Source organism: Propithecus coquereli, unplaced genomic scaffold (assembly GCF_000956105.1).
Source record: "Propithecus coquereli isolate 6110/MARCELLA unplaced genomic scaffold, Pcoq_1.0 Scaffold553, whole genome shotgun sequence".
Classification (NCBI taxonomy): Eukaryota; Metazoa; Chordata; class Mammalia; order Primates; family Indriidae; genus Propithecus; species Propithecus coquereli.
The window spans coordinates 960,592-972,063 of NW_012151430.1; the positions used below are offsets into that span (position 1 = coordinate 960,592).

Consider the following 11,472-nt stretch of genomic DNA (forward strand, 5'->3'; position numbering starts at 1 on the left):
TGGCCTGCATAATTGTTTTTTAAATGTTAAATAGTCATTATCCCAAGCCTAAACAATAGTTGATTTCTGAGCATTATAGAATTGGGTTCTTCCTAATTAATCAGTATATATGTGGTTTTCAGCATTCATCTGTGAACTTTTTATTTGTATTTAAAGTAGTCTCTTGGTTATTTTTCCTTTGTACTGTAGCAATTGTTACAATAAGATGTCAGTGAAGTCGAGAATTGGTTAGTATTGAGAGAAGGGGGAAAGTGTTTGATGGCTCTAACCAAAGGTGATGACGTCTTGGATTCAGTTAGTTGATGAGCCACTGCATATTATCCCAGGGTTCCTATGTTTTGACTTTCTGAGATGTTCCCTGATTCTTATCACCCAAAATATTCTCTAGGCTCTCATAGTAAAAGCATAATAGCTAGCTGTTACAACTGTGCTGAGACAGGTTAAATATCTATTTTTGCTTTTATCTTGGTGTTTAAAACAAATACATCATGAGGTACCGAGGCTGCACCTGCGTTGAAACTACCCTCAATAACCCAAGGGATTGAAAGTACTGCCTGCAGGAAGAATTTCTTTCCTTTGGGCTACAGTGTTCATTTTATACCAAGGGAGCAGCTTTTTATTTCTTAAGTCAGGATTCTCAGTTTTTTTTTTATTTTTTGAGACAGAGTCTCACTCTTTTTGCCCAAGCTAGAGTGCCGTGGCGTCAGCCTAGCTCACAGCAACCTTAAACTCCTGGGCTCGAGCGATCCTCCCGCCTCGGCCTCCCAGAGTGCTAAGATTACAGGCGTGAGCCACCACGCCCGGCCAGGATTCTCAGTTCTTAATTCTGAAATTCATTTTCAAATATTCTAACCATGGACTTATAAAACACTGTCTCTGGTATTCCTGTGTATAGCTACTAAAGTATTAATAATTTCACTTATTTAGCAAATACCCGGTAAGCATGTGATTTCAGTCGGTCACTGGCATACAGGGTTGTAGTGGTGAACAAAATACGTAGGCCTTACCCTCAAGTTAGTTACGGCCTAATGAGAGAAACAGACATAATTGATGAATCACACAGGTAATTGTGTTGTTAAAACTTATCAGGGCTGTGAAGGACAGGTGCAGGATGCCATGAGAACATAAAACAGAATCCAGTCTAGTCACGGCAGTATGTGGGGTATCAGGGAAGGGTTCCCTGAAGTTTGTGAGGAAGTTCATCTGAAAATGTAGAAAACGAAAGGGAGCTTTCTGTCCCGGGAATTGAACAAAGGCTGGTTTAATAGAAACCTAGAGAGTGTGGGATCGGTGAGAGAACAGGTGCATGGTTCGAGGGGGCAGGCTGATGCTAAATCATGCCGGGCCTTAAAGGCCTTGTTTTAGGGATTTGGATCTTTTTCCTGAGAGCAGGGGCAAGTCATCTAAAGGTTTGTGCAGGGCATGTGGAGAAGGGAAGTGATGTGATCAGATTGTCGTTTTGGAAGAGTCACTCTGCTGTTACATGGAGAGGAGTATTTCAGTTGGTGTAGGTGAGAGGATGTTAACTTGATGAGACGATACTGACTTTAAGCAGTGACGATGGAGATGGAGCTAACTGAGTATTTAGGAAAGGAAAGTAACAATTGAATGACAATTTTGGAGATAACATTTTATCATACTTAAATGAAATTTCTGTTAAAAAAATCTGTTGTATTTTTTGTGCTAAAAATAGGTGGTTTTAAAGCGACCATTAATTATTGTCAGTAGTAATAACCTTGCCTTAAAAAGTAGCTGCCTATTTCTTACTCTCTCCTATTAGTGACCAAGAATTTAAGTGAGAAGAGGTCAGCCAAAGCATCGGAAATGTCTCCAGTGCCTGTGAGGTCCACTGGCCAGACAGCGAAGGCCCACTTGCATCAGCCCCACAGAGTAAGCCAGGTGCTTCAAGTGCCAGCGGTTAACTTGCACCCCGTCAGGAAGAAGGGACAAGCAAAAGACCCTGCACTGAGTGAGTATTCACAATTAATATTACATTCATTTAATTGAAATGTCCAGGGGAGTTAGAATGAAAAATAATTATAGATGCTCAGGAGATCAGCTGTTATAGGTTGTGTAATGTAATCACTTCATGCATCAAAACATGTTTCATTTTGCCTGTAGGTATTTGATGACAGCATGCATGTTTTAAATGCTGACATTGGCATTCCCGTAATGCTGAAATCTGTTGATAAACAAAAAATTTAGAGCAATACATCTTGGGTCCCAAGGGCTTACTGTATTCAAAGGTGTGTTTAATCAAATATCTAATGCAGATGCAACCTACAAAAACTATGCAAATGAAGTTGATTATTCTAAAAAATGACTATACATTATTTTTTTTAATTAATGACCCCTTCTGAAAACCTAATTAGGAAACAAGAATAGAGTGTGAAGTATATAAAGTATAGACCAGTCTTTTTTTTTTCCCCTGTTAAGCCATGTAGACGTTATCTATATTACTTTTATTTTTTGTTTTGACGGTATCACTATTTTAGCTTTTAGATGGGAAGCTATATTAGATTTGATTCTTAACATTATTTCTTAGGCCATGCATTCATTATACATAGTACATATGCAGTAGAACTTTGTGAATTTAATTTGATTTCATTTGAGATACAAAGCTGAATAAGAAATGCCCCCTACTTTGCCACATTTTCATTCTGGTAATACACTTACACAAACAGATAACTTCAGTATAATGTGTTTATTGTTATGCCAGGAGTCTGTACAGAACATATGAAAGAACAACACAAGAGAAGCTTTTAGCTAGGCAGAGGTAAGGTGGGCCTTTGGAAGAAAGCTTTTTGGAAATAACACCTAAGCAAATCTTAGGTAGATGAAGACGGAGATAATTAGGCAAAGGCTACAGAGAAGTTGCTTCAGGCAGAAGAAACAGCAAAGAACTAAAAGCATTTTACTGACTCTGAGTGCAAATGTATGCAGAGTGTTGACAGACAATAATAATTAAAGCTAATGCTTAGAGAGTATGTACCGAGTGCTAGACCCAGTTCAAAGTGCTTTTACTACTTTATATATTAATTTAGTCTTCATAATGACCGTATAAGATAGGTAGTATTTTGCCCTCATTCTGCAAAGGAAACAAGAGAGTCTCAGTAACACACACTACCAGTGAGTAGTGGAGCCGGGAGTTGAGCCCAGACTGGCTCTAAAGGCCTGTACTAACCACTGTACTAAACAGCCTTCCAGGAAGACAAGTGAAGTCCTAAGTGTGCCAAAACTACGATGTGTGTGCCAAAGGACAGTCATCAGTGGGGGGCCATGGAGTAGATTTGAACTAGGGAAGCTTCTGATTCAAATTGTGTTTGAGAATAAGGACTATAGTGGGGAGCACAGCAAGACTGGAGGCAGAGAGCCAGGTGGAAGTGCTCCAGACCTGGACTAGTTCAGTGGCTATGAAAATGAAGAGAGAACTGGATGCAAAATTGGCGAAGTTGGTAAATTTGTTGATAGGTGTGAGAAACAAGTTTAGCTCTGATTTCTTTCTTGGGTGTTAACACTTAAGAGGCAATATTGTACCAGGTAGCTTTCCTCCCTCCCGTTGTAATATGACTATTATTTATATAGTAACTATATTTACATATAAATGGCATTTAATGAAGGGTAGTGTGAGTCTACTGTGATTTAAATTTTTGCATTGTCAAAAGGTTACTTGTTATTATGCCAAATCCTCACAGGGTCGTGCTTTAATTGTTAAGAACAGTGTCAGTAGCTCCTTGACATTTCTTAGAGAAGCTGTAAAAACATTCGTATGTAGAAAACATCACGAAGTTAGACCTACACTACACAAAACCAGCTGTTGGACAAGGGTAATGATAGAACTTTGCTGGAATGTTTCCAGTGGGCTCCGTACTATTTTCCTATAAATTCATGATTCTTGCTGTTGTTTACTTCTCTCCTATAGTGTGAATTTAGTGCTCTTGAGAAGGGCTGGACTGGCAGCCCTGCAGCCTCTTCTGTGTGCCCACAGCACAGATGCAGCACGGGCAGTGACAGTGCCAACGTGCCACACGCCCCACCCTGACACGGAGGCCACCTCTAGAGGGGAGGGAAGAGTTCGCATCCACGTCTTCTCTTTTGAGATTTGAAACAAGCGCGTCAATCGTAGGGGTGGGGCACTGCACTCAGACTGTTAAATTGATTTCCCTTTTACCGCAAAACAAACTGTTTACAGTCTGGTCCGTGCTGACCGACTGAATCTGAACGAGCAGCCTAGAGGTGAGAGTCTCTGTGCCGTCACCCAGTCACTTGGTCCCTGTTGTCACTCACACATCCCACTGACTGCGCTCACCACTGTGCGTCACAGCCTCAGCCGCGCAGCGAGTTAGGCAACTAGACAGTCTGACTGTGCAGTGATGTTTATTCGCGTCTGTGGTTTTATTCTTAGGTACAAGTTTACCTCAGAAAGTTTTAGGAACAACTGAAGAAATAAGTGGTAAGAAACACACAGAAGACACTATTTCTGTGGCATCGTCCTTACACTCTAGTCCTCCTGCATCTCCTCAAGGTTCCCCTCGGAAAGGTAAGACAGAGAATTTCAAGATAGTTCTTGTTGGGCTAAACAACACTTTTTAGCACATATTTACCCTTCGGTCTGTAGCAATAATGGAAAGCATGAAGAAGAGTGTAACTCCTAGTGCTTACTTTTTGAATTTCGTGTTCTGTACTGTTCAGTGGTTTTCAGAGATTGTGCGTCATGTCGCTGGGACTCCAGTGTTCCCTGGGCAGCCCTGCCTGTCTTCGACAGAGGGCAAACGTGGATAAGGACGAAGGCAGAAGTCACAGTTGTTGCGGTGCACACTCTTGATGTCGTTGCTCCTACTTCCTATATTTGTACATTTCTGTGGAGTGTGTGCAAATAGAAATTTCTGTAAGAAATTCTTTTTAACCAGCTACAAGATTTAGGAAAAGAAACATATGTAGGTTGATAGGTTGATGCTTCCCTTTTTTTAGTAATAGAGTATTACCTTTTTATTAATCAGGATTTAAAATAACCTGTACCCTTAAGGATTTATGTTTTCATAATTCAGACTGAAGCTTTTCTTTTCCTGGCTGGCCTGGGAAGTGTCTGTGTAGATGCCATTTAATGTCAGCTGCACAAGCAGCATTCTAAATAGGGTGCGTGTTTTTCACGTTGGCCCCTCCACGCTCCGTGTGTACCCTGGGGGAAAAGGCTACTTTGTCTTGGGAGCATGTCCCCAGGTGTAAAAGAATTACATCTTCAGATAATCACAGCACTGGATGGTACATGGTCAGAGGGGAGACAAGCTTGTGAATTCTAAGAGCGGAAAGAAGCTTCCATAGTTTGCTTCAACTCCCACGTTCTCACTTTAATCCCACTGTGCAGAGCTCTTTTTTGTTTTTGCCACCTATGTGGCAGTGACATACAGTGGTGGTAGACCTGAGTTTGAATTCCGATTCTATACCCGGCTGTAGCTGAATGACTACAAGTAACTTATTTACAAGGTCAGGTTTCCTGTCTGTAAGAGGGCGAAAGACCATCCAGGGCCAGGCATGGTGGCTCATGCCTATAATCCCAGCACTTTGGGAGGCTGAGGCAGCAGGGTCCCTTAAGGTGAGGAGTTCAAGGCCAGCCTTGGCAACATAGTGTGAAACCCTATCTTCTACAAAAAAATCTTTTAAAATTAGCTGGCCATGGTGGCGTGTGCCTATAATCCTAGCTACTCAGGAGACTGAGGCGAGAGGATTGCTTGAGCAGAGGAATTCAAGGCTGCAGTGAGCTATGGTCACACCACTGCAGTCCGGCCTGGGCAATAGACAAGACCCAGTCTCTAAAAGAAAGAAATAAGTTAATAATTTTTTTAAAGGACCATCTATTTTAGGAGCCTCATATAAGGTTTAAATGAAATAATATTTATAAAACCTGCTACATGGTAAACGTTTAGTAAATTGAAGTGTCTCCTCTGTTTCCCTGCTGCCACCCAGGGCGCCAGAGCTCCATTACTCACCTGCCCTTTTCATCCTTACATAGCTGAGACTGGGTAAAATTTTCATTCAGATTTTACTAAGAAAAGCTTAATAAAAATCAAATAGGGCATATAAATAGTATATATTGTAGGAGTATTTAAAAAGCACAGGTTTCTGATCATTTTGTAGCTCATATATAATTTTGTGAGGCACACAGACTTGTTTCCTCTTCTTGTCTGTGTCGTCCTATCCAAAGTGCCCTCCGTCAGATCAGGGACAGGCAGCAGTGCCTCCAGCCTGACAGACGGGCCCAGTGATCAGTGTCCACGTGCTCTTAACTCTCTTCCAGGAAAAGCCTTACACTCCTCACCCCTTTGGGAGGCTGTTCGGAGGTTCATCGCATTCTAGACAATTCTCTAACCAGGCAACTAGTTGGATCTGATTTGGTGTTTTATACCTGAATGTGCCTTGTGGGAAGAGCTATTAAGGGACAGGACTTCCTCCATTGCTCTTATTCCCAACAGAAAATCCACACTCGTCACTGGAACAGAGAAGTCTTTTCTCCATTGTGTCTTTCATTGTGTAGCCAACAATTGACCATCATGTTTATAGATTTGTGAGCTTTTCGTAGTAATGTTTAGAATCCTTAGAAGCCTAAAGAAATTCTTCTCTTCAAAACTGTTTCAAATTGTTCTTGCAGATGTTCTATCAAATCCTCAACCAAATATGATATTTGTATTCCCATAGACAGGTTTTTGCCAGTAGTCTGTGACTAAACAAAAATTTTATCATTACACTTAAGAGTTTGTTATTAAGATCTGTTCCTAGTTCTCGTTTAACTTTGGGGTTAGTTCTTTGTTTTCTAATGATTAAGAAAATAAGCCTATCTTCATATTTTTCACAAGGAGAATTTAAATAAATAAGAACTTTGAAAAAGCGAGAAGTCAAGACACCTTAAGCATTGTCTTTCCCAATGTTTAAGAAAAGCAGCCTCCTCCACCCTGGAAGTACAACAGGATCAGAAATTATAGTTTATAATTACACCTATTATATATATTATTTGTATGTCCTATTTGATTTTTTTTTAATAAAAATCTGCTTTAAAATTCTTAACATACAGAGTTACTTTTGAGAAATAATTCTGGTTACCTGATATTTTTGTCATATTTTTCCTTGTGACTTTACCAGCTTGGCTTACTTTCAATAATTTTTTATCACCAACTTCTTTTATCAAGGTAATCTTTCTCCTGCCTTCTGTCTTGCAATGACTTGATGTGTTTATACTATATAATAGATTTTCCATGCATTAAAAAAATGTGTTGCTAGATTTAATTTTTCAGATTTTATCAAGATGTTAGAATTTTTTAATAGTGAAATGTTATATAAACCAAGCTAATTGTGATTAATTGGAAAGAATTAATTGACCATGTCAGGGTTTTTGCATTTCTCCCTCCAGTTGGCAGTATCATATCTGATCACAGCATCCTGCTGCGCCTCTCAGGGTCTTCCTCATCCCCTCCCCGTGAGTCCAGCACCAAGATCAGTGGCCAGAGCTGCCCCGGAATAGGTGGGGTTTACTTGCAAAAGAAAATCCTTCAGATTACCAGGAGCACAGCCAAAAGAACAGACAGGACCGAGAAGGCCACTGAGGAGAATAGAGACAGGCCAAGTTGTGAGAACACAACCAGAAAAAGAATGCCATCCCCGTTTAGAAGATTTAGGGAAAGAACTCTTTCAAGGGAGAGACTAGTCAACAGCAAAAAAGAGGACACAGATCACAATCAAGCTGCAGAAAGCTGTGAGAAAGTGAAGGATGTTGGAAGCAACATCAGAGATGAGAAAGGGAACGCCATCTTCAATTCAAATAGCCAAGGCAGCAGTAACGCTCTAAACTGCTTCTGTACGCGATTGAAGTCTAAAAGGAGGAAGACACTCTGATGAAGTTCCTTATTTAATTTTAGTGTTAAGTTTGTTTTTAGTTATTGATGTAAATGTAGCTTAAATTAAGCCATTTGTCAAAGCTAAGGCAGACAACTTAGTAAAATACTATTTATAAGCATTTTATGTTTAATATTACAGATCCTCTAGCAACAAAGTCATATTGATTTAAAGTGCCTATTTTGTACATACGTTATTTTACTAATGTATTGAGTTAGTAAACTTTATACTCTTATTCTCTGTAGTTTGCTTTATTTCCTACTCATAGCAGTTGGGTCTGTGAGTGAAGTAAGTAGAGGAGGTTGTTTAGGAAACCAGCCTTCACGTTCACCATAAAAGCCCCAGTGATGATCTGATCAGAACCTTCCCTTCAGAGAATTCTGTTGCTGTCTTAGTACTTCAGCTGTTCTATAAGCTAAAGGAAAGAGAAGTGTTTGGGAGACAAGAAACTGAACCTTGTCCACCTACGCTTTTTATATCGTTCACTTTTCACATCCCTTTGATTGAGGAGGAGCCAGTCTAACATAGCAGGTTAAATATTATGTGGGAAACTGGTTAAAAAGTGCAGTTTACTGGGTCCCACCCCAGACCTTATAAATTTGAATTGCCAGAAGTGGGACCAGGAATGTACATTTTAATTTGCCAGGTGATTCTTAGGTTATATTTGAGAAATGCTGATCTGAGAGACGTAAGGATTAAATTATTTTTAAAACAGAAGCAAGTCTATTCCATAAAATAAAAGAACAATGATTTTTTTTTCTTTTGAGGAAGAAAGGTTTTTTATTTATTTATTTTTAACATATTTACCGTTTCCCTTTTCCTGGTCCCTGTTGAGTGTTGACTGATCAGCTCGCGGGCACTCATGAGTAGCAGCAATTTCAAGTGCAGAGATGTGTGGTAGGGGTCAGGAGAGTGGCTTGGTTGGCTTACCCTGCTCCTGGCCCCTTAAGCCAAGTATAAATCACACATTTTCTGGGTCTTACTTTTTCTCTTTGAAATAGTTGGTAAAAGCAATAAGGCTATTGTACAATAAATGTTTTCTTTAATGACTTGAGTTATATGTGATTAAACTCCCAAGATCCTTAAAGCAGAGAAGCTTACAGTGTTGTCTTCCTCTTCGTGCATGAGGAGGCTGAGGCCGCGAGAATTCCAGTAACACACACAAAGCCTCTAGTTCTTCTTAATTAGATTTTGAGGGATTCGTCCAAAGGTCATGTACCTGTTGAAACTTACTCTGCTGTGAACAAGAGGATGCTGTTTTCTTCTTTGAGACCTACCCTTTGTTTGGATTACTGGGGCATTTTCTTTCTAAACAAAAGTTTTGTTTCTTCCAATTATCAAAATTGACTATTATGTACATTAACCATCATGCCGCAGATTTATTTTTGGATCCTTCACCTCACTCCATCCCTGCCCCTTTGTGCCAAAGAATACAGAAGAAAATCTCTCTAGCTATCTGCTGTGCAGTAAGTCATAGAACAATTTAAAACATTTAGATGTTGTTTTCATAACACATTCTTATAGATCTGTCAGTTCAGCTATTTAATATTCTTTGAAGTTGGTGAATAAAAAGTGGGTATAAGATTAAGTCCAAATCTAAAATACTTTATTTTAAAATACTAAAACAGAGGCACAATGACTCATGCCTGTAATCCTGGCATTTTGGGAGGCTGAGTCAGGAGGATCGCTTGAGGCCAGGAGATCAAGGCTGCAGTGAGCTATGATCGTGCCACTGCACCCCAGCCTGGGCAACAGAGCTGAGACCCTGTCTGGAAAAAAAAAACAAAAAAAACCGCAAAACAATCATTCTCAACTCAGGGCAAGACTTCTTAGGTGCCATAAGCAGAATATCTGGGGTAAGTATATTAGTTTGAAAAAGCAAACACACAGTTCTTTCCCTTGAGTCCTGAATCCCATCCCCACCTCTACCTCAAGGTGGTATTTTAGATTTGGGTCACGTCATGAAATATTTATGTTAAAGGAGGGGGCGTAGAGTTAAAAAGAAGTTGAGAAACTCTTAGACATCTACTTTTTAATGTCTATATTTAGAGCTTTCTTGTTTTATTAAATGTTAGCTGTGCAAGAGCCTGGGGACAAATGTACCTCTAGACTAGTTTTCTCAGTAATACTGGATTTTGACTATCTTTTTTTTTTTTTTAATTTGGAGTTGGATTGGCATGGTGTGGGTCGATAGGTGAACGGATATGTAGAAGAATATGTGGAGAAAATTGGCACCATTATATCTACATAAAGGGGAACTGAGATTGCTAATAACTTTTGTCCCGTGTTATTTTTATGGGGTTTTTAAAAATCATTTCCCTGACTGTCCTACCACCTGTTCCCTCGTTTTGTAGTTTGATCAGTGTTCTTTTCCCGTTCAGGTTATACACTTACACCATCAGCTAAATCTGACAACCTGTCTGACTCCAGCCACAGCGAGATTTCCTCCCGGTCCAGCATCGTGAGCAACTGTTCTGTGGACTCCATGTCTGCGGCTCTGCAGGACGAGCGGTGCTCCTCCCAGGCCCTGGCAGCACCGGAGTCCAGCGGGGCGTTGGAAAAGACAGAGCTCTCCCCAGGGATGGGAGACCACGGCCAGCTTGGCCCTGGGTAAAGATCCTTATCTGTGCTCATACCACAAACCCAAGCCAAGGGGCTGCTGAAAACAGTGCTCCCCAGCTGGGCCTTGGAACCCCGTGGGGGAGTTGGAAGGGGGTCCATAAAAGAATATGAGGGGTGTGCTTGTATACTCTATGCCGAATATTTAAATAAGTACTATTATGGGGGGAGTCCCTACTGTATATGGGGACTCATTTTTAAAGTGTTATTCAAGTAACTTTCTATCATTATGTATCTTTCCAATCAGTAATTCATAGGGCACCTGCTGTCAATATAGGGAGGTGGTTCTTGAAATTTGGCAGTCAGGTTAGAGGCTGCGCGAAGAGGTTACGTGAGGGGAAGTCCTGCCAGTGCCGTCCACGTTGTAGACAGGCTGGGAGAGCAGGGCCAGCCCTGGGTCCTTGTTCTCTGAAAGTGTCACCTGGGGAGTAAGAGTCATCAGCTAACAAAGATTAATTCTTTAACAATTTTCAAGTTTCTATTTTAAATCAAGCAAAATAGAAATCATTGAGAAAGTTGATTCTATACTGCTATATATTATTCCACCTAGTCTACTTTAATATGAAAAGTTTAAGATATATTAGTGAAGTATTATATTTGTAAAGGTTTCTAAACTACGATTCTCTAGACCAAAGGTCAGTAAACTTTTTCTGTGAAAGTTACATAGTAAATGCTTCAGACTTCATAGGCCGTGAGGTCTCTGTCGCAACTACTCAGCATTGTCACGCCAGAACAGCCGTAGACAACACATGAACACGGAGGCCTGGCTGTGTCCCAGGCAAAGCTTTGTTGATGAAAACGGGCAGAGGACTGACCAGACTTGGCTGTGGGCTACACTTTGCTAACCTCTGCTCTGTACTGTGAATTCAAGGATTTACAAAGTTTGTTTGCCAAAGGCCAGATATTTTAGTGTTTGCAGGCTGCATATGGTCTCTGTCACAAATACTTTGGGTTTTTTTTTTTTTTTTT

At 40.3% G+C, this 11,472-nt stretch overlaps 1 protein-coding gene across 1 annotated transcript in view; it reads left to right on the forward strand.

Annotated features, from left to right (window-relative positions):
• Window positions 1–11,472, forward strand: part of RAPGEF6 (Rap guanine nucleotide exchange factor (GEF) 6) — a 213,525-nt gene that overhangs the window by 193,740 nt on the left and 8,313 nt on the right. The window contains exons 23-25 of the mRNA XM_012657631.1: window positions 1,781–1,969; window positions 4,406–4,540; window positions 10,266–10,494. Coding sequence (XP_012513085.1) covers window positions 1,781–1,969; window positions 4,406–4,540; window positions 10,266–10,494 — 553 coding nt within the window. The remainder of the gene's footprint in view (window positions 1–1,780; window positions 1,970–4,405; window positions 4,541–10,265; window positions 10,495–11,472) is intronic.